The 23,914-nt window shown below is 40.7% G+C and overlaps 1 protein-coding gene across 2 annotated transcripts; it reads left to right on the top strand.

The window, feature by feature from the left end:
• Positions 1–659: 659 nt before the first annotated feature.
• On the top strand, positions 660–23,195 carry vegfba (vascular endothelial growth factor Ba). Of its 2 annotated transcripts, XM_004545593.4 has the most exons (8): positions 660–1,636; positions 6,879–6,930; positions 7,022–7,218; positions 7,302–7,375; positions 7,480–7,515; positions 13,805–13,891; positions 15,207–15,458; positions 15,915–23,195. In XM_004545593.4, the coding sequence occupies exons 1-8, from the start codon at positions 1,559–1,561 to the stop codon at positions 15,934–15,936; spliced, it is 798 nt and encodes a 265-aa protein (XP_004545650.1). In that variant the 5' UTR covers positions 660–1,558; the 3' UTR covers positions 15,937–23,195. The 2 variants fall into 2 exon arrangements, with proteins under 2 accessions (XP_004545650.1, XP_012773154.1); XM_012917700.3 differs by lacking the exon at positions 13,805–13,891.
• Positions 23,196–23,914: the final 719 nt, after the last annotated feature.

Genomic DNA, 23,914 nt, shown 5'->3' with positions numbered 1-23,914 from the left:
CTGAAGAAAATGTTTATCAATCATCAGCTCGTTGCTCTCAGTATGTGTTGGATTGCAGATAAGTGTGCACCAGCTGAACTCTTAAATCATTGGCATTACTTTGATTAAATACAACATTTCACTAAAGTGTAATTTTAAGGAAGTTATTCATTGAATAGAAAAGTTATAAAGAATTTAGATATTACTGTGTCACCATGATGTATTTCCTAGCAAGGACAAGGTGTTCACAAGTCAAAAACACTCTCAGGAATCAAAGTTTGGTGATTAAACACTTCTTCTTTGGCAAAACGTAATCTGTTTTAAGTATACTCTCATAGGACTACATGTTATAAGATGGCATCTTTAAATCACAGTCTTTCTTATGGATAAGTAAGAAAGCCAGTGGACAGCTGGCCCCCTTTAAAAGAAAAATGCCTCAACTGATGCGCACAACAATCACCATTTTCTAAAAATGTAATCCCCTTATTGTTTAGCCTCCATATTCACATGTAAATACTAAAATATGTCCCCTGCCACTGACACGACCTTGGTGTCCTCAATCATACTCCCCACTTACAAGAGGCCCCTGGAGGCCCCCTGACCCCCCGCTGTGGGACCAATAGAGACACTCCACCTGTGTGCAGTGCGCCTATCCTGTCTGGAAAAAGTTGGCAGCGCAATTTACGCTGCGTGCGTCTCAAGGGCAAACAGAAGCGAGGAAACCGATCACAGCAACAAATGAAGGTCTACCTTTCCAGACCTGCCTGTATCTTCGCTCTGACTGCTCTGCTGTAGTCACGCTGTCTGCCACAGCAGCCGAGGATGTTATTCTAGGTTTATTTATAAGGGGAGTGGGGGAAAAAACGGGAAGATGCGCCTGGAGGGGAAACGTCACATTTTCAGTAGGAGCGACGGTGTGGTGAGACTGTGACCGAGCCGGGGAGAGGAATATGCGGCACATACCCTCCGCGCGTCGGGCCAGGGCGTCGGATCTTTTCCGGATTAACGTCCTATAGCTGGATGATGCGATTTCTTTCTTCAGACACACAGGATTTGATGATCGCACCACGTTTAAGCGGGAATCTGTAGCCTGTGTAATCCCCCAGTAACGCCACCCCGGACCCCCCGGACCGGTTTCATGGGAGCCGAACCAAGAGGCGGACTGTGCTCATAATCACTACAGGAAAGCATCACTTTAAAGTTCTATCAAGTTTCTGGAAAAAGGATAAGGATTTGGCTGCTTTGGTGCCACATTTAACATTATAAGAAAGCCATAGTTTGTGCAGGGAAGGTCATTTCAGTCTACAGTGTCTCACTAATAGAGGATTTAACTGTCATAGAGTTTATATAGAGAACTGAGTCCTAAATCATTCGAGCTAAAATGCGACACAATAAAGTTATTGTTACGACCCTGATGATGCCACCCTGGGAGTCCTTTCAGGGAAGGGAGACTGGAGAGTGAAAGCGGGATATCTGCGCCTTTATTCGGACACGGAGGCGACGCAAGGAGGACAAGCCAGCTTCTTTTTTTGGATTGGTCCAAAAAATATTTTTTGCGTGCCCCTTGGACTCCTGCACAATGGGGATTATGCTACAAGTTATTCTAGGAATGTTTCAATTCCTGCTGCTCACCAGAATACCGACTTCTCACGCCAAGGTATGTATGTATGGATCATTTGACCTACTATATATCTATATATATTCCTGGTCTGTTGGAGCCTGGTGGGAAGTTGTAACCTTGTGGAAGTTATCCTCTGGGTCAATGACACCTGTCACTTCTGGTCCCGTGGCAGAAAAACACAACGAAACCCTCCGAGATTAAACGTGGCTTTCAGTAATTACTTTAATGTGACATCCGGCTTCATTGTCTCCTCTCACACCAACATAATTCAGTGATACTTTATATAAAGCATGCTTTCTGGTGAGTGTATTGACTGTTTTGCACACTTTGGCCTGTTAAAGCTAGGTCGATTAATTATAAGCCATTCACAAGGACAGTGATTGAGTTGCCAGGTAGTGGAAAATCCTCCTCCAGCAGCGCAGTTGCTTTGTTTCTGTTAGCTTCATTCATCAAATGAAACCCTTTTGCCTTTTGGGAAGAAAAGATGGAGGACATGGGGACCAGAAAAATCAATTTGTGAGCTCATTATTATTAAAGGAGCCGTGCAATGTGTTGAACTATATGTATCTCCAAGCCCATTAGCTTAACATAAAGACTGGGAACAAAGTGAACAGCTAAGTTACCCCTGCCTACCAGTACTACTATACATTCCTAATTAACGCATCTGATCTCTTTTTGATCTATAGAAATAAATTATACATGATTATGGCTGAGAGCAAGAATCTCCTGGATTCATTTATTACCAACTTACAGCAACAAAATAATGAATATTTATAAATAATAACAGATGCCGATTGCTGGAACTGTGGGTGTGTAGGCTGGGTCAGATGACAGACCTGATCCAATCTAGCCTTTCCAGCGGAAGGCCAAGCTAATGAGGGAGCTCCATGCTTACTGCGCTGACCTGAAGGGCATTAGTATGTTTTCATACATATAGGCGTGTGTGTGTGTGTGTGTGTGTGTGTGTGTGTGTGTGTGTGTGTGTGTGTGTGTGTGTGTGTGTGTGTGTGTGTGTGTGTGAATACGGACCCACTCTTAGTTATTTTATCTGTTTATCAATAGATATCAAGGTTAAAGTAATTGCTATTAAAGCAGAGCCTCTCAGCTTTAATTTAAAGATATATACATCTACATTTTTTGATTCAGGAACTGCTTTATACCCAGATGGATCCTGTTCTTTTCTTACATCGTTTCTTATATCTGGATCAATTAAGGAAGTAAAAGTTTTGGTATTTGCTTTTTGACACAACATGTGGTCAAAGGACCTCTCAATGCTAGTAAACCAGGCCATCATTAGGCTGCAAAAACAAAACGATTCCTAAAAAGAGACAGTGGAAACATCTGGAGTGGCCAAATCAAAAGCTGATTCTGAGATTTCAAAAAAAAAAAAATTAAAAAAGAAGGAACTTGTGAATTTAAATAAACACACACAAGCCTACAGGAGAAAGCAGTAGTGGATGCTCACAGGATCCTTTCCATTGTAAAGGAAATGCCTTCAGAGCATGTAGAAAAGTGCAGAACAGTGTTCAGAAGGAAGGCATGTCATTATCATCAGTCTACTAAAGACTTCACAAGAGGAAATAAAGAGAGCTCTTTGCAAACAAGCCAGCGCTTCAACAGCACGTGAGAAGAAGATTTGGAGGGGCTCCAAATGATGTGACGCATGCAACATCTGTCAAACACAGTGGAGACAGTGTGATGGCATGAACATGCATTGCTTTCAGTGCCAGTGGATCACTTGTTTTTAGAGATGAGACACAGATGTGACAGTACACAGAAGTCGTTGAATGAATTATGAAGTGTTTAGGGAAATACTGACCGCTCAGATTCAGTCAGATGTTTACAGTGGACAGAGAGACACCCAGCAGTTTGAGGGTAAAAAAAAAAAATTGGAGTCAAACACATCAACAGATCTGATTGAACATATATTTAACTTGCTGAAGACAAAACTAAAGGCAGAAGGAATTACAAAGAGACAGCTGCAAGAGACAAGGGGAGTCACTTAAGCTAGTCATAATGAGCACTGAAAATATAGCTGCTTGTAAACTTTTTATACAACATATTTGTTCAACCCTTTGACATAGATATTAAAGTCTGCACTTTAATTAAATCTTAACTAATAAATACACAGCGGTGGCTTGCGGTGCAAAAATTATAATCTCACTATTATCTGTCAAAGTATTTTTTACGTCATTAACATAACACCAGTGCATTTCAGATGTCGTCCCAAGTGCTATCTAAAAAAACAAGAATATATTAAAGGGTGTTTTTCAGTCTGACAGCCTAAAAATGATCAATTTCTTATAGTGTGTGTGAAGTAATAAGAGTCAGGGTTGTGAGGGGGCTGGAGCCTATCCCAGCTGTTATGGGGGAAGAGTTAGTATAGAAATCATTCATAAGAAATTCTCACTGATTGCACTGGCTTGTCCCTCGATGTGGCATATGGGCTCATTTTTCCACCTACACATATAGCAGCTCCTGCCCATGCTGTGTTTTTTTATTTATGTCTGGAGGCTCGTATCAGGAACAGGCAGTGCTCTGAAGTGGATCCAACCCTGACTCTGCGGTGCTGCTCTATAGTGCATGTTTTACACGTTCGTCATCCTAGACACTACATGGCGGACACCAGTGTGCACTCGGAGAGCCTCTTCACCTGCTCACAAGGCTTTCCGCCTTCATGCTGTCTGCCTCCCTGACAGCTTATTTAAAAAGGGGGTCATCCTGCTCCTCCTGCGGTGATGAAGCTCAGTGTGGGAGAGATGGTGGTTAGGTCAAGGGCAGGGCCTTTTTCACACACATACACACACATGGCCCATCTGTACAGTGTGCACAGGGAGTTAGATGTGTTAGACAGACAGGCAGTGCCGGTGCAGATGGCTTTGGGCTGGCACTCAGGAGTGTGTGTGTCAGTCAGTGTGTGTGTGTGCCAGCTCTGTGCAGATATGGCTGCCAAAGGGAGTTAATCTTAGACTCCTCTCTAAGAATGATACAGAGAGGACACATTTACTTCAGCTCATAGTGCTTTCAAAATGGCCCCAGCATAAATCAACACTGTTCAATCAATGTGGGCCTAACCCATGTGTGTATAAGGGGGTGGATCAGTAAAAGGGGGTCAACTGGACAAAGTCTACATTCCCTTTCAAGTGGCCTTGATACAAGTAGAGTGCCATAAAATGCAGGTTCTTCTCATGTGTGTTTATGAGAGGCACAAAAAATCTTTTACAATATAATAAAAGTACTTCATTAAAAGTGCTTGATATATTTATCCCTTGTTAAGGTGACAGATAAGATCTGATTAGTCTGTTTTGTCAGCACGATTATGCAAAAACAACCAAGCCGAATTACATAAAACCCAACACAGATGGAGGTGGAGCTTGAGCAAAGCAAGAACTCGTGAAAACTTGTCTTCTTTTGCTACACTTTCTTCAAAACTGCAAAATAGTGCATGTGGTTTGGTGGTGGATAGGCTCTATCAGTGCCCTTTTTTCCAAGACCTTTTTTTGTGTTGAAGCTGCTCAGTCCATTAGTTCCCAATCAGCGCCGGGCCCCTTCAAATGCTCATTAGATTAGTCTGAGAGGTCGTGAGATGCATAAATATTTTATCGCTTTGGTCCTCAATCAGGTTTTTGAATGAGTTCATGTGGAACTGATAAAAGTCATGAACATCTGCAGAACCACAATAAGATGCTTATTTATTTATGTCAAACAGGTTGAGAAGCACTGGTTTAATATTTAATAACACTTGATATTTTTAGGATATTAATAGAAATTTGTAAGTACTATAAAATTATAACTGCAAAATGAATGGTTGAGATGAGGAAGAAGTACAATGGCGATCGTGGCTTAAGAGTTGGGAGTTCGCCTCGTAATCGGAAGGTTGTCGGTTCGAGCCCCGGCTTGGACAGTCTCGGTCGTTGTGTCCTTGGGCAAGACACTTCACCCGTTGCCTACTGGTGGTGGTCAGAGGGCCCGGTGGCGCCAGTGTCCGGCAGCCTCGCCTCTGTCAGTGTGCCCCAGGGTGGCTGTGGCTACAATGTAGCTTGCCATCACCAGTGTGTGAATGTGTGTGTGAATGGGTGGATGACTGGATATGTAAAGCGCTTTGGGGTCCTTAGGGACTAGTAAAGTGCTATATAAATACAGGCCATTTACCATTTACAATATCTGCCTCTGAAAGTAGCAGAGTTAGACTGCAGGATATAGAGTTCATCAGTCAGATGTTCTAGTGTTTTCACCTCTTGCAAAAATATTTAAATTACATTGCAGTTAAAGCACAGTGTTAAGGTGACAGGTGAGGTCTGAATAGTCTGTTTGTCAGCAACATAACACAAAAACAACAAAGTCAAAACCCGAGACAGAGAGAGAGGGCATGAAAAAGAGAAGAACTTGTGTTATTTTTTGTGCTCCTTTGCATCGGTTTGCTTAAAAGATGCAAAATAGCACATTGGGTTTGATTCAGGACAGGCTCTGAGTGTAATATAGACACGTAAATTTCCAGAAATGGATATCATGAGGGAATATGAAGAGAAGTGGGAGAGGGCAACAAAGTATTTCATTGATATTTAGATCAATGGGTGTCTCCAAAGCTTTGATCGGGTTTTAGCATCTCCATCATCCAGGTAAAAAATATGCGTGAAATTTGATCCTAAACATAAAACTTGCAGCCAAACACACCAAGAGACCTCACCCACACAGAAACTGCTCTCTAACAGAGGAGAGACACAACTCGTACCCTCCTTCAAAGGTATCTCTGTATCAAAGTTCAGCGGTTTCGCTTTCTTCCTGTTATTTCCCTCCACGCTTTATTGAGCTTGTCACGCTCAAACTCCAGGTGTGAAATATTGTGGTGTTCATTAACGGAAATACTTTGATCTGTTGATCTGCACCAGCACACTTTTACAACAGTGTCAAGCAAGAAGTTGCAGATAATAGCTGGAGAGTCAAATAAATGCTGTTTAGTTGATCAGTAACAGCCAATATGTGTTTTTTATCTTGGTGGACAAATTTGGGAGATAAATTTCACATTAAGTCTGATGTAATAGATAAAATGTGAACTTGAGCAATCCATGAACTTGTTTTTTAGGTTGACATAATTACATATAGTTCAGATTTACCCTGTAGATTAAAGGTTATAAGTTGATTTTTTGGTATTTTATCCTACCAACTGTATACAAATGAGTTAATTTAGTGTCTTTTAAACTGATTACTTTTCTATTTTATTTGAAACTGGAATGAAACCACTCATTGTATGACTGAGTTTGTTGCTACCTCTCTCCAGCTTGCTCACTGGCGCCCTGCCGACTCCCCCAAATCCAGAGAAGGTCGAGAAGGTATGTTTATGTTTCTACATAAACTCACGCGTCACGGAGGTGAAAGAGTAAAACAAATAAAACACAGTGTTTGTCCTTGTCTCTCCACAAGTGCGACGGTGGTTGGAGGTGTACTCGCGGAGCGGCTGCGAGCCTCGAGACACTCTGGTGGAGGTTTGGCGGGAGTTTCCAGATGAGACCCACAGCCTCTTCATCCCATCTTGTGTGTCGGTGAGGCGATGTGGCGGCTGCTGTGCTGACGAGGCTTTCGAGTGTGTACCCACGCTCACACACACAGTTACCATGGAGGTACACACGCACACGCACACACATATACAGGAAGTCTGCTCAGATGATAAATACGCACTTACTTTCTTCTGACCTGTGTGCAGCTGATGAGGACGTCCTTTATGAAGCACGAGCTCACTGAGCTGCCCTTCATCGAGCACAGCCAATGTGACTGCAGGTAATAAAAACTCACCCATCTGAGGTTCAGGCGCATACTGGATAATGCTGCTCCACTGACCTTTCATACACTTTTACAATGGCAATTTTTAAATCTGTGTGCAGGTTAAAGGAACACCTCCAGCCAACACCTACATCAAGGTAAAGAACTCCAATCTTTATCTCTGTGTTTCTGGATTCTGCTGATTATCTTAATAATGAGTAGCCGGTAGTCAGACTGGTATTTCAATTACAAGGAAAGGACATCTTGATTAAATCCAAGTAGCTATAGGCTACTGAACAGTCTTTAAAAGAAGTGCTCAGTTCTTTACCTGAAAACTTCTACTTGCTACAAAACTCCAAAATTGCAGAAAAATATCTCACCTGTGCTACGCAACAAATGTCCTTATTCACCTCATTAATGTCCTCGAAACACCAGTGTTTGCTTTCAAATTAACAGTTATAAATGGCAAAGAATGAACATGTTGCTCAAGAATTCAAAGAGCGCGTCACATGAGACCCCAGACTGGGTTAATCCAGTTTAAGAGCACTGACATAGTCGCTCACACCTATAGCTGCTGGAAGCACCCTGACCGGGCTACATTAACTCATTAACTCCAGATTTTTGGGCCTCACTTCACAATTGTGTCCAGAGGCATGCTGGTCAAGAAGGCTCATTTGTCTCCCACTAAGCACCAGACATCCATGAATGTGATTGAGCACAATCATTTAAAAAAAAAAAAAAGCATTCCTTTATGCCTAAATTTGGTTGAATAGTGAAAGATGAAATGTGTTTTTAGGCTCCTACAAAGACTGGAATTTAACCCCATTTCAACCATGAACTCATGTTTACCCACTGAGTAATTTTCCACAGAATAGTGGTCTTAAAAAGCTGTCTGAATGGAACATTGCCATCAAGGCTGAAATTGAATTAAAATGTGATTTGTGTCTGTTTTTTTTTTTTGTTTGTTTGTTTTCTAAATTCAAAAGTTCACTGATTTTTGTTTTGGTGAAACGTTGTGCTGCAATACCCGTGCAACATGCACTCCAGAAATGAGTAATTAAAAAGTTACTTTTAAAGCATTGCAAAAGGCTTAAAAGGCATAATACCTGCAAATAAAAATAATTTAAAGCTAAAAATGTTAACTGTTCATTAAATTAATTTGAAAAATGAATGCAATTTAAGTTAAACATGATTGATGAATTAACTTTTTAAAAGTTAATTAGAAAATTTTTAATTGTTCATGAATTTTAAAAACATTTGTGTATCAGTTTAGAGGTAAGTTTTATGGTGACACCATAATAAAAAAAGAAGAAGAAAATCAAAGTAAGATGAAAATGTAATAGGTATAAAATCTATCATTTTAGAAAGAGTAAATAAACCTCTTACAGTTATTTGGAAGGTCAACAATCAATAAAAAATGTAGTTAATATAAAAAATCTGTGACTTTGTTTTTGTATGGGCAGTTCCCACATACTGAGAATCATGGTGTTACAGTGGTAAGCAATGTCATCTCAGAGAGATAAAGGCCTGCTGCGGGTCTTCTGTGTGGATGTTCTCCCTGTGCCTGCAGTGACTTCCTCCCACAGTCCAAAGACATGCCCGTCAGGTTAATTAATGATTCTAAACTGGTATAGATGTGTTTCCTTAAGCATCTCTGTGATAAGACTGCAGACGCGTCCAGGGTGGAACCAGCTGGGATGCTAATGTGGATAAGCAGTTGGGAAAACAGGAATGGATGGACGGATGGAGCTGAATCAGTCATGCCTTGCATGTATCAGCTCGTTGCAGCATATCATCGCTAATTATCAGCAGCTGTAGTTCAGTGAAATGTTGTGACACCTTGGATAGTACAAGTCGTCTGCATGTAAATGTGGGTGCACTGACTTTGTTCCATTAATGCAATGATTTTCTGCTGCTGCAGAGTGCCTTTAATACACCAGGCAGGGCATATTGTACTTCAGGAGATTGGTGGGGGGATCAATCCAGGGACATTGTGATTACATGGTATGGGTTTGTAATTTATTACCCAACCCCTGTCCTTGTTTTCTTACAGAACAGGGTCATGTGACAGGGTCGGGAAGGACATGTGGTGACTAACAAGACCCAGTCAGCCAGTGAATGTGGGTGTCATTATTTCTAAAAGTCTGCTTTTCCTCTCTGTGCAGACTACTAAGTAATCCCGGAGCTTTCAAAGCCAAACAGCGTCTTCAACAGTCTCTCTTTTAGAAGTCCTAAAATCAGTAAGAGTACTGTGGACACTAGGTTTGAAGCAAAAACACATTAGTGCAATAATGATCCTGTATCTGCTTGGTGATCGGAGAAAATTGCTCTTTATGTTAATGACAAAAATAAAGACGGCTTTCTGTCCAGCACGTAGGGCCAATGTCAGCTGCGGCTGACAGCTGGACGCTGTGAAAGGAGCATTTCTGCTTGATCTCTGCTTCTTGTCTGTGTGCAGGTCCAACCACACAGTCATATGATTGCATCTTTAATGTTTATGTCCTGCTGCTTCCTGTTAGGATGTGAACATAAATAAAGGATTCCAATGTATGTGTGTGTGTGTGTGTGTGTGTGTGTGTGTGTGTGTGTGTGTGTGTGTGTGTGTGTGTGTGTGTGTGCATACAGTTTTCTAAGCCTTTAAAGTTACAGGTTATGTGCCTGTTTGACTCTGTGTTTTTATGAAATTTTATATGTTCTGTGCTTTGTGTTAATACATACGAGTTCTTTCATGTGATGTTGAAAGAGTTAGCATCTGTGTGACTCTCTCCCAGCATCCCCTGGGACGGCTGGCATCCTGTTGTCACCATAGCGATGATTTTATCTCCCCTGCCATGTGGTCTCTCACAGGCTGACGGAGGAGAGTCACGCATCCCTAGTAGTAAATTAGAACTCCAAAAACAACAACAGCAGCAGCAGAGGCAACAGAGTCTGTTAATAATGTCAGGGCTAAGCTGGTAAACATGGTACAGTGCCCATAATTGGATATGATTTAATATAACAGATGGGACTGGAACAGAGGTGAGTTGAAGTTGAAAAAACTCTACAGAGCTGTAGATGCACTTTATTGAAGCCGCCAGTCCACATTAAAGTGGATTAGATTGCGCTCAGTAAATGCTGGACACTCAAAATGATAAAAACGGGTTATCAGTTGACAGTAGAGTGACAGTGACATTTTCTCACCCTGCACTGAGAGTCTGAACTAATTAATTGTTTTGTTTATGTCATGAAGTGTAGGGAGAGTAAACAGTGATTACTGGATTTTTCCATTTACTGTTTCTTTGTAAACCAGTTATGCTTTAAAAACACTGCTAAGATACCACCAGCACCGTATTGGTACAGTGACAGCTTACAAAAGAAGAGGACCCAGATACAGGACAGTCATGTATAAGTCATACAGTTAGCGAGGCAAAAGTATGCTCATGTTTGAAGATATGCTAAATGTCCAATTCTGCAAGACCAGAGAGTGTCTCAGAAGGTTCCTGGATTTAGATCTGGATCAGGATTGACTTCACATACACTAATTAGACACTTTATTAAGTATACCTTTCAGATTCAGTTTCAGATTCACTACCTTAACTGTTTGTGGCATGACAGCATCATACAGTTGGTGCAGAGTTGTCTGCTGCACATCCATGATGTGAACCTCACGTTCCATCACGTCTAAAGGTGCTCTATTAGATTGAGATCAGGTGACTGTCCAGGCCATTTGAGTACAGTGAAGTCACTGTTCAAAAGGATAATTTGAAACGATTGTTACATAATGTGTTATCCTACTGGAAGTGGATATTAGCAGATAGGTGCTATGTGTTCATAAAGGATGGACATGATGAGCAACCATCATCAGGTTGGCTGTGGTCTTTAAACAAAGTTTAACTGGTGCTAGAGGGTCTAAAGTGTGCCAAGAAAATATCCTGCACACCATTAAACCACCAGCAGTCTGAACTGTTGATAGAAGGATCCATGATGCTTATACCAGATCATCTGAATGTGGCAGCATAAGTCAAAATTCATCAGACCTCATACCTTTGGTCATGATAAGTGGTTAATTGACTTGCTGTTGCCTTCTGTCTGAAGCGGTTTGGCCGTTCTCCTCTGACCTCTGTCATCAACATTGCATTTTCACCCAGAGAATTGGATTATATTTCTCTGGAAATATTCTCTTTTTTGGGCTGTTCTCTAGAGATAATTTTGTGGTAAAATCCCAGTACATCAACAGTTTCTGAAATACTCAGACCCGTCCATCTGGCACCAATAATCGTGCCATATTCAGATTGACTTAAATCGTCTTGCTTCTACATTTTGTTTCAGTTTAAATGCATTGGGTTACAGCCATCAGATTGGCCGATTAGATATTTTCTGGAGAGTGTATAATCCTTTATTTATCCAGGTAAAATTCTTTCCAACAAGTGATTGCCCTGTACAAATCTGTATGAACAAATCTGTTCATACGTTTTTGACTAATAAAAAAAAAGAAACAAACTGAAACAATAGCATAACCTCCTTAGTATCTAATAACACCAGATCAACCTCAGCAGAAGTTTTGAAGACCTTTTAACTCACGCTGTCAGATAGCCTGTTGAGTTTTAAAATGATTAACTCTGAATAATAGTGTATTAACAGAAATCCATAAAGGTTCTTAGAATTGAAAAATGTTGCAGTAAATTGAAATAATTATTTACCAACTGCAGGCTCTTTGAAAGGCATTGACCGATGTTAAACTGCAGTTCATATTAAACATATTAAAGCGGACCTATTATCCATTTCTCTCTCTCTCTCTCTCTCTTTCTCTCTCTCTCTCTTGTTAACAGCACATTTGATCTTCAGACTGCTTTAAACTCCCTGTTTCAGACATTTTTTTGAAGTCCTGGGTCTATGTGATGTCACTATGTGATGGAATATTAGGGCCACATTAAGAAAAAGTATTGTTGATAATTTTGAGAAAAAAGTCCATTGTTGTTTCAGGACAAACTGTCGCGCCTGCTGTACTCTCTACAAAATGACGTGTTTGGATGAGTTAGTTAAACAAACTGATGAGCCGTCTTGTGATACAACGTACATCCTCTTTATTGCACGAGGGTGTAACCATCAATACACCCTGGATCTGTCCATGAGTGTTCAGCCAAAGAAAACAATACATTGTCTCTTTTTGGAAGGAGGCAGAAGATGTTTTCTGTTTCAGATCTATGAATGAAGGGTCTCTGATAGGTTCAGAGAATTACAAGCCATTTTAGTTTGTCTTGAAAGTACAACTGTAACGTCCACATTTTGACTTTTTTCTTGAAATACAGCTTTGATGTTTTTCTCAAAATAGAATTACGACTTTAATCTTGAAATTTTGACTTTATTCTCAAAATAGTTGTTAAAAAATTTTTTTCTAAGTGTGGTCCTTTTACCCCTTTCTATGTCATAGAGAGGAGATATCTTTAATTCTGTAATGTTGGGCACACAGCTCTGGCTTTGAGCACAGTAGCTCCACCCACCTGCTGTTCAAACCTTGTGTTTGTGAGAGGCAGCCAATCAGAAGAAAGTTGGGCTTAACAGAAAGGCACTAACATGTCTCTTTTGACAAATGCTAAATAAATAAGGATTGTTTGGAAAGTTGTTGTAAAGTAGAGTTAAGGAGTTTGGTTTCAATGTCATATTTATCTATCTAGTGACACTGAGTGTTTGTTTTTTTTAATTTTTTCTCATGAAAAACCTTTGACCTTTGATGGTTTTATGTTTTGGTAAAGTTCTAGGTTCAAAATGTTTCCATCTCATTTTCCTTCTTGTCCTTCTGTTGCTGCCTGTTCCCCAGTCTCTATTACCATGTTTTCTTTTATGTCTTGTATCCTCTACACCTAATTATCTTGACCTTTGTTAATTAGTTTCACTTGTGTGACATTTACCAGCCGTTTCCTGTCTCTGGTTAGTCTTTTGTTTATATAAATTTATATACCCATTTAGTCTAGTTTACTTTTATGTTATTTTAGATGCTTTTCACACATCTTGTGCAGTTCTTCCTCTGTAGCATCGCACATTTAGGTCCTCTCTCCTGAAACACAACAGTGTAATGAGAATCTGAACATCACATCCCTTAATACTTAAGCCGAATGCACGTCACTAAATAATTTGGGAAATGAAAAGGACAATACCACAAATGTTTTTTGATAATATAACAATTATGTAAAGAATGATCAATATCAATAAAATATTAATTAAAATGACCCACATTGTAAATGGGTATCTTCATATCCCAGACTGTCAGATAAAGGAGCAGATCAACATTATAAAAAGTTATGAAACATTCAAAGAGTTCATCTAAGGACATATTCAGGATGTTCACTCGTTAGTTATAGGATGACTTATTTTGGTGCTTGTTCTTCCAAAAGATTCCAAAACTGAAAACCGTTCGTTTGACATTAACTCCTGTCCGTGTGGGACATTTTGTCTGTTTGGTGCTCCCAGGGCCTTTCTGAAGCCAGCAAGAAAAGGCAAGAAAAAGGAAAGAGGGAGGAAGTCCAAACAGAAGATAACTGGAGCCACCAGAGCTGCGTATGTTTACTATTCAGTGCTCGCTTTTTTTAAACTCAAATTTACTGTCGTTAAATTGTTTTTGTTCAAAATGCAAGGTTTAAGCAGGCGTTACTTGTGTCTGTCGGTGTGTATTCCGGATACTCTCAGTCTCACTGAGACTGTTTGGATTAGAGGAAAACTGGGTTATCTGGCCTCATTATTTCTGAAGGACAATTTGTTTTACAGCTGCGCAGTCAAGGTCTCTCATACACACTGGTGAACACCACAACTGCCATAATCAAAACAGTATTTAGCCAGTATTTATTCAGAAAGAAAGAAAGAAAGAAAGAAAGGACCACAAGTAGGTTGGCTTTCATGAATGAAAGATAAAAGAGTTGTTAATGTTTTCCTCTCGACTCTTTTTCATCTCCTTACCCTTCACTTTGCTGTCAGTCATTTCCGGCCTCTGGGGGCCAGAGGTGGCTCAGCTTTGGTGTGATGTCTCTCTGCACCCATCCATCATTCAAAACAGGCATTGTTCAAACTTTGGCAGGGGTGAAATCTGTGTAATTTGCTTGCAAATCCTACCTCCTCTGTCCCAGCCAGCGACAGGCGTGGTCACCGGGACAGGAACAAAGATGAGCCCTCTCTGCCTCATTAAGTAACTTCATTAAGGCCGCCAGCCTCCCGGGAAAACAGAGGCAGAAGCAGCGGCTGTTAATGGACCAAGTGATGCAGGCAACTTTCTCAAAATGAGATTTCAGAGAGGGAAAGTTCAGGGCGTCTAGAGGAGTTAACTGAAGGCCTCCTATACGAACAAAGCCATGGTAACGGGCAGATGAACAGAAAGGGGAGAAAGTTTGTTGGCAGCTTACGAACGTTATCCCACATTAGTCACACACCTCCCACACACTGCATTGTGTGGGTTAGTTTCAGACTGGCAATGTGCATGTTCAAACAAGCCTGAGATATTTCAGTCTGGACAGCTTTGGTCTGGACTGAAATATCTCTGTCGTGAAATTTTGTGCAGACATTTATAGCCTTCAGAGGATGTTGTTTGATGATCACTTGATGTTTGCACAACGAGGGGGACTTCTCATGATTTTTAAACATGACTAAATGCCTCTAATGTCTCTAATGTATCATCCAAAACTGCCATTAAAAACATTTTTAATCAGTCCAAGCTTTGAATGGTGAAAACTGAACAAAACTAAAAAATTCCCTTGGTGTTTAGTGGTAATGAGCAAACATGGAAGACATTTTAGTCTGCCACGTGTTAGCTGGCTTTCCTTAAACAGTGAATTAATCAATTCAGGATCTAACCATGCTTTTCCTAAATCCCTCTTCCATGCAGAACCCATGCTCCTCCAGTTCCTTCTGCCACATCTTTTCCTTCACCACCATCACTGCCTCCCACCAATATCTCTCCCTCCACCATTTCCTTCCCATCCCCCTCTCCTTCTCCTTCCCCCTCTCCTACGACCCGTTGTCGCCCATGCCGAAGGAGGAAGTGGGCCTTGGATTCGACGACATGCCAGTGCCGCTGCACCGTCACAGCTGAAACCTGCAGCCAAAAAGGCCGAAAGCTCAACCCTCGTCGCTGCAAGTCGGTCCCTTTTTTTTTTCTTTCTTACAAAAAAACCTAACAAGAAAAGTTTTCCTTATCATGCATGATTGCAATTTAGACACAATATGTGGATAATACACAAAAGATACATGGGATGTCCATTGCTCCAAAGAAGCAGCCCTTTAGAAATGTAGAATTTCAGGTCATACTGAATAGTTATAACTAAAAAAATAGCATTCATTGCCGTATCAAAGCTTATCTCAGAGCAGCTGAAATTTGAGTGCATACAGATGTTTAAATGACTTTGAAAAAGACTCTTAATCCCAGATAGCTCCTTATGTGGGTATATTTGACAGAGAAGTTGTTTTAAACAAACAAAATATAAAAAAAAAAATGTACATGCTGCCTTTATAACCACACTCAAATGTCAGACTGAATCCTGTCAGGGACGTTTTTGCGCTGAAACCTTCCTCTTTTAATTGTTTACTGCTCTAGGTGTGAAGCCATGAGGACTTGATGTGTCCGCCCACATTCTTTTTTCGCCTCCATCTCTCTACCAAATCCCTGTCGTTTCATCGCCCACCCTCAGCATCAGTGCCATAGACCATACAGACACTTGGAAAGGCGGCGTCTCAAACTGAGGGGAAGCACACAGAAGAACCTGTAGCAGAGCTCCAGTAAAGCAACAAGTTCATCATCACTGCATACATCTGCTGTGTGCAAACATCTTTCCGCCTCCGTTCTTCTGTGGGAAAGATTCTATCAGTCTGCATGTACATGGCGTGTGCTGACACGTAGCGTCGCAAAACACATCCAATCAGTGGAGGATGAAAGTGGCAACTTTGAGAGGCATGGGAATAGACAGAGAAAATCTTTCTCGGTGTACACAAGCCTGCAGGGGAACGCGCTGCGCTGTTATTTCGGAGGCTGGACTCCGGGAAGTTCCTTTCACCTGCGATTAAACTTGTAAACACAAGAGAATAGTGGAAACGAGAGCTATTATACTCCATGAGAACAACGCGGATGCAGAGGAGTCTTACACAGGTGTCCTCGCAAGGAAGCTGCACATGACAGATTCCAGGGTTAAGTCGAGGCCAGTATTTTGCAGAGGATTAAGGAAACAACAGCAACAGATTACTGATGGACACATACTCACATACAACAGACATACAAGAGTGACATAGGACATGCACATGAACTGGCACCCCAGTGTGCGTGGACCTATAGTTTAGCTGAATGCCCGGATGAAGTATATCTGTGTGGTCTCCCCAGTGAAAGACCCAGATGGGTTAACCGTGCAGCCGCTCTCCCTTTTATTCAAAGCTGGCTCTCCAAGCCGCTTTCCAGCATTTGTTTAATTTCGGCCTTTTGTCTCCGTCTTTCCTCGGTTCCTCGATTGAAAGGAGCCGCATCGCCTCGCTTTGCCTCTCTTTGAGGCAGTGAGGAGAATGACAATAATGAGGCCTGGAGGCTGTCCACTGCTTCGCACACACACACAGATTCACACTTATAATACCAGGAACACAGATGACACACACACACACACACTCACATACAGACACAGCTTCAGCACACACATGCAATGTGAATTGAATGCAGGTAGTCATAAGCTTTTGTTTGTGCAACACCAAGTGTGCAAATACATGTGAGTTGTTTATTTGCAATTTACTGCAAAATCTTCACTGAGTATTGTATTACTTGCCTCTGTTTTATATGTTATTATAATTCTGTTGAGTTGATTTGAAAGATATTCTATATTGCAGAAGTTTTCTTTGTTTTTTGTTTTTTTGTTGGGTTTTTTTCCGTGTTCATCTTTAATCTGCGTCTGTCACACTGGGTGGCCAGCTAATACCCAAATGTATTGAATTGAAACAGAGAAAACTCACACGGGCCACAAATGTGTGAGTCTCACACACACAAAACTCACACAGAAGAGATGGGTGCAGAGACGATACATCATAATGTGTAATTCAGACAGTCAGTGGGGCAATGTTGTCGGCAACACAGAGAAACCAAGCAAATATCCGTCCCCAGTGCAGTGAAAGAAAAACACGGCTGTTGTTGTTGCGTGTTAGAGCCAGGATGGAAAGAGTGTTATTCAGCTGGAACATAACTTGTTTATATTCTGACTGAATCTCTCGGTCTAACTCCATGTTGGTTCATTGCTGCTGGGTGGGAACAGGGATTTGAACCATGCCTGCTTCAGAAAGGACGAGGTCTTGAGCAGCTTGTCAGTCATTGTGAAGAGCTAAAGCCCTGAGCTCTGATGGCCTAAAGTGGCAGGTCATTGAGTTTAAAACCCTGTTTGACACCCATTCATAGCCTGTGTGCTGTGTTAAATTCTACTGAGAGCTAGTGAGCTCTCAGCGCCATGGGAAACGGTAGCTTTGAAACTCCTCGATTCATGTCTTTACTCTGTCCCATGATTCATACAATCCTGCCAGTTGAGGAATAGTCACCCTGAAACAGCGTGCAGTCCAGAGTGTGAATTATTTATGTGTCAGCCTTGATGCAACTTGCATCAGTGGCTGCTGTGATAAGCTTTGTATTTATACTCTCCTTGGATGAGATTACTTTTTTTTGCGCTCGAGTTCATTGTTCAGTGTTTATTACTGTCAATCAATGCTTAAATCACTACCTCTATATCATAACATATTAATGACCAAGTATTAGAGCATTATTGTTACTTTCTCTGTGATATTTCAGACCTCGTCTTAAGATGATGATAGTTTTAGCAATAAACATTGTCTCAGCTGAGACTTGGAGCTGCAGCAGATCTGCAGTGGTCATCACTGGTTTAGAGGGACCTATAGGAGTTTTTATGAAAGGAGAGTTGGACTGGTCCTTTGAGTGCAGACCAGACACTGTGTGATGATGTGCAAACAGGACATGGTTTCCCAAAGCTTTTGTTACCTCAAACTGCTACTGAAATTATAGGAATATTTTGACATTTTGGGAAATACACGAGTTGGATGAGACGATTGTTCCTGCTCTCTGTGCAATCAAAATAAATACAGAGGGGAATAGCCTGTGTCCAGAGGTAAATCGACCTCACTATGGTCTTTGTACAGTTTTACTACACAACATGCTTGAAAGGGTCCGCACTACTAGATTATTTTTTACTTCTGGACCTGTTCAAACCATCTGTTTATGTCACTTTTTAATCTTTAATCAAAACTACTTTGTTTTTGCTATTGGATGGAGATGGTGAAATATCTTATTATCTCCACGTAGACAAAAAAGCACAATTTTTTATTTTAAAAAAAAAAGGTCATTCCCAACAAGACACTTCCACAGGGGCTTGGAGTATGTGGATTGATAAACTTAAGTAATCTGGAAATAAATGAGCAAATGTAACAGTCATTTTAATTTAATTTAACAAAACCACGAGTGAACCATGACTGAAGTTACCAGTTAACCTAAAAGTAATGGATGAGCAGTAGAAAGAGAATTCATAACATATTAAAAGAGATAAGTTACTTGTTAAAACATGAAAACATGGTTGGAAAAAGTGACGTAAAATTGTAAGGTGATAGTGTGGAGAAATGTGAAGTATTAAATTGGACATTAGCTAAATAAAAATATGGTTACCCATTAAAACGTGAGCTACTGGTATAGATTAACATAACACAAATATCTAATCAGCCAATCACATGGCAGCAGGTCGAAGCTTTTAGGCATGCATTTGAAGTTAACACTGGAAATCATTCTTCTTTTTAATAATGGTGTGAAAAAAAGAAAATATCCAGTGAGCTGCAGTTCTCTGTGTGAAAATGCCTTGTTGATGACGGTGTCAGAGGAGAATGACCAAACCAGTTCTAGCAGAAGGTAACAGCAACTTAATTAACCACTAATTATGACCAAGGGTATGCAGAAGAGCATCTCGGTAGCAGAAGACCACAGGATGCCATTTCTGTCAACTAAAACAGGAAGCTAAGGCTTTATTTTGAACAGGTGTAGTGAAATCAAGCAATTGAAGACTGGAAAAATGTTGCCTGGACTGATGAGTCTTGATTTCTCCTGCCACGTTCTAATGGGAGGGTCAGAATTTGGTGTAAACAACATGAAACCATAGAGCCTGCCTACCTTGTATCATGACTCAGGCTGATGGTAGTGATTTAATTGTGTGGGCATTATTTTCTTGGCAAACTCTGGTTCCATTAGTCCCAACTGAGTATTATTTAAGCCTTATTATTCAGCCTGCCCGAGTATTATTGCTGACCATGTCCATCCCTTTGTGACCACAGTGTACCCATCTACTAATACCTGCTTCCAGCAGGAAAACATGCCATTTAACAAAGTTCAGATCGCCTCAATCTGGTATCCTGAAGCAGGCAATGAGTTCACTGGACTCAGATGGCATCCGGTCATCAGATCTCAATCCAATAGAGCACCTTTGGGATGGGCATCCAATTCTATCATGTCAATATGGAGCAAAATCTCTGAGAAATGTTTCCAGCATATTTTTTGATTCTGTGCTATGAAGACAATTCTGAAGACAAAAGGGAGTCAAATTCAGTACTAGTGAGATGAGTGCCAGTGAATGTTGCTAGTAGCTAAAAGTAGTGGTTGAAATAAACTAATACTGCATATACTAGCAAGTAACCACAAAAGATAAATCATGAGGTGAATGTAATTCCTCAGACGTAGTCCATATCCAGTTTATTACAGAAGTGCTTAATACAGGAGATACAGTAAAGGTTCGGAAGCAGTGTTTCAAAGTATTCTTCTAAACTCATCCGTGGCTATTTCTGTCCATCCATTTTTTATTTGCAAGCACTGATACTTCTTCTCCGGTCTTCATTTATTAATAATAGGGAACAAAATGTGCCTGGTGACTGAGGAGACAAATGTTTTGGGAAACCTAAGAGTCCAGGAACCTCAGTACAGATTACATATACTGTAGATTAGTCCAGTGGTGAAAACAATGAGCAAATGGACTCCAATCATGCAGACATGTGTGACTATTTAACATCATTCCACCCACGGGAGTTGTGGTGCTGAGATATCTTTTTGGGTGCCACTCGGGCTCCAAATGTTATTTCTTGTGACCAAATTTTCCTTTGTCAAAATATTAATTCTGAACAATAAAAGCAACAACAGCTCCCCCATGTACTTGCTGCTGTTATTTCAGCATTACAACTCTTTAACCTGTAACACCTGGAAATATTAATATCGTGTTCAGATGTCCTGTGTGAGCATTAAACATCAGTGTGCTTTGTATCTGCACAGTCTACATCGTACTGTTAGCCCTGTTCTAGCCTCCGGTGTCTTAGTGGCCTATAGATACCCCCTACTAACTATATAACTTTTATAATCTCTAATATCCTGCCATAACTATGTGTATGACGTAGTGCATACTCTAGAAATGTATTTGTTACTTCATTTGTATTGCTGTACCTTGCAACGAATCTCTTCTCTGCAAATACATTGTAATACTGTAGCCTACGTATAGAAAATGAAACTACACTCTTTTTTTTGCTGCTACACCATTTGTGCCCTTTTAATATGTCTTTGTAGAAAACAATGCAGTTTTATGTTTCATGTATTAGCATATAAATGCCAATTAATCGATTTTAATGTCCACATTAAAGTGTATACTACATCATCAAATATATTCAACATGATACCAGGATACAGCCGTGATGTTACAGATGTGATTAAAGGAAATGTCTTATTTTTCATAAAAACCTCCGCTTTCCTTGTCTAACCGATGTCCCCGCGCTTTGACCTCATCCCCCGCTGCCTCTCCTCTCCTCCAACCGCCCCATGTTTTTCTTTTGTTTTAATCCCTCAGTTGACGGTAATGAAAGATAAACAGGCATTTTTCATTACAGTGCCACCCAGGGAGTTGGTTGCAAAGACAAAACTGCGTATGTGATGTGACGCGGTGTTGTGAGACATAATATTGTTCTCTCACCTCCTCTCATCTGTGCTGCTGAGTCAGAAGCTGGGGAAGTACAAAGGTGTGCACAGTCCCACACTGTCTGAGTGGAAAATTACACAGGAGGTACTTGCACCTACTTGAGCAGTTTGATTTTATGATGTTTTACTGATTTGTCAGTGAGTCTGTTTAGTTGTGGCCCCAGCAAAGATACTCCAGGAGTTTGTGCTTGCAAGTGTGTAAGAGGCTCTGAGGGGAGATTTTGTGTGTGCATTCTGTGCACATACCTGTCTGCAGCCCTGCTGGTGGTTACTGTGCCTTTCGCCCCCTGACATTTGTGATAAAGATGATGAAATATGCTGGAAATGTTATGTTCAGTGCCTCATTAGAATATTTCATCATACAGAGCAGACTTCAGACCTGAGGCTGGGGATAATGTTAATATAGCTCGTCCGTATCTCATTCTGTACATTTATAGTCACGTCTAAGAGACTTAGTTTTGTTGATTGATGCAGTGCGTGTGTTAAACTTTCACATCTCTTTGTGAACTGCAGATGGATCTCACAGGATCTGCTTTGAGGAAGAGGGAAGGAAAGGAGAGGAAAGACTGGAGAAGAGATGATCTACGTACTGCTGCCAACCTATCTGTCGAAGGGCATAATGCCAAGACTAAATATAGCAGCAAGATTAGTGAGACGGAGAGGGAAAGAGAAAAAGGATAGAGTGAGTCATGAATTTCGATGCACAAAATCCTCAAAAGCGTTTTTTAAAAAGCCACTTGCTCATCAAAACCTGCAAAAACGTTATGAAATGTGCAGTGAGTGCATGTACAATTTATATATTAACTTGACTTCTTGCGTGTTTTCAGCCAGTAGCTACGTGTCTCTCGCTCCATCACTCTGCAGCCGTCACTTTGTCCCTGCCAGTCTTTTCTCCTGTATCAGGCCTTCCTGTATTTTTCCACCTTGCTTTTCTCTGCATTTGGCGTCATTGTTTTTCTAATAACACCAGCCATGGTTTCCTCCCTGCTTTTGTAGCAGCAGCTGTGTTCAAGCAGGTACTGGACGCTATCTGGCCTGTGAGTATTGTGTGTGTTGTTAGATGGTATCAGTTCTCCTGTGTATGTGAGAGAAACATAGATCAAAAAAAAGAGTGAGATTTAGCTCAGTATGTGCAGGGTAAAGAAGATTCCTGTGTGCTTCTGTCGCTCTGATGATCTGACAGGAAAGTGAGTGATTTTTTTAAAGTCTCTTGTGAACACAAATAACTTTTTTCATTTTACAGAATAAACAAACTCTGTTATCTTCAACAGAAACATGGATCCACAGACCTTGTCTTTCTCACTCCAGTGAAGGACATCATGCTTGATAAAAGATTTACGGCTCTTGTAACTACATGGGAAACAGTTTGCATGCAGCTAGGCTGGGAATATAGCAGAAGGATGGTTGTGTTATGAGGAAGTTTAAGTCCTCTTGACTTTGAAAATATACTTTGGTGTCCCTGTGACCAAAGTAATGTGTTATCATGCTAACATGTCCCAGTTATCACTAAAAACTATGTGTAGCAAAAGCTGTTGGGAATGTTTTTAGCTTAAGTACTGGACAAATAAATATAGATTAATGAGTTATTGCAAATAAACTTAAGGGGAATGACAGGATTTCACCACAGAAATTGAAAGACTGCTTGCATGTTCATTCAGGACCATCAAAAAGTATAAAGGTTTTTAAAAATACAAACAATATAACAAAATGTATGATACAATTAAATGTAGCTTAGCAGTGAATGCAATACATACAAAAAAGAAAAAGAAATCACAAAGAGAAGGGAGTGTTTTTTCAGGAGAAACTGTTCTGTCCTGATAAGGGGCTGCTCCCTCCATCAAAGGAGATTAAAACACATAATACAGTCATATTTCAAAGTGGGAGGAAGCAATCCATTTGGTGATTAAAACCGAGGTATAAAAGGTGAACGAGGTCTTGCTGTAGTAGCTGGAGGGTCGCAGGTTGGGGTTTGCGGTTGGGGGTCTAACAGGTAAATGGGAGAGAACATAGTTGTGGTCTGGGCATGCTTGATCCCGTCAGGCGGAGGATGCGGGTACCAGTAGGCATGAGAGGAGATCAGAGAGCCTGCTGGATGTTATCTCGTTCTTTCCATACCATACCTGCAGGCCGGTCGAATCACCTGAGGCAGCAGCCAATCATCTTCCGTGTCTCTCTGTCTGCTCTGTCAATCTCCACTCGCAGAAACTTCAGGATTTAATTTTTCCTTCAGCATTTAAGCGTAACCGCGCCATGTCTTCTTTGACTCTTAAGTTAAAGAAAATCATTGTATCTCTATAATTGTGTGAATTTGTCTCAGGACCTCTTAAAAAAACATCTGGTTGTTAACACGTCTAAAATTTAGGTAAACACAACCTCAAATGAACAACAGAAGTAACATATTACACTGTGTCGTTATGCAGAATCAATGCATGAAAAAATAAATCAAGGGTGTGCTGCTAATCATATGACCTTGGTTAAGGTATCATCAGTTCTGGAGCATTCAGGTGTTTGTTAGCACAACACAATAAGGGCAGGCATCAGCAATTGGCTTAAAGAAGCATTTGGTGCCA

Source organism: Maylandia zebra, linkage group LG2 (genome assembly GCF_041146795.1).
Source record: "Maylandia zebra isolate NMK-2024a linkage group LG2, Mzebra_GT3a, whole genome shotgun sequence".
Lineage (NCBI taxonomy): Eukaryota > Metazoa > Chordata > Actinopteri > Cichliformes > Cichlidae > Maylandia > Maylandia zebra.
This window is presented reverse-complemented; position numbering and strand designations above follow the sequence as displayed.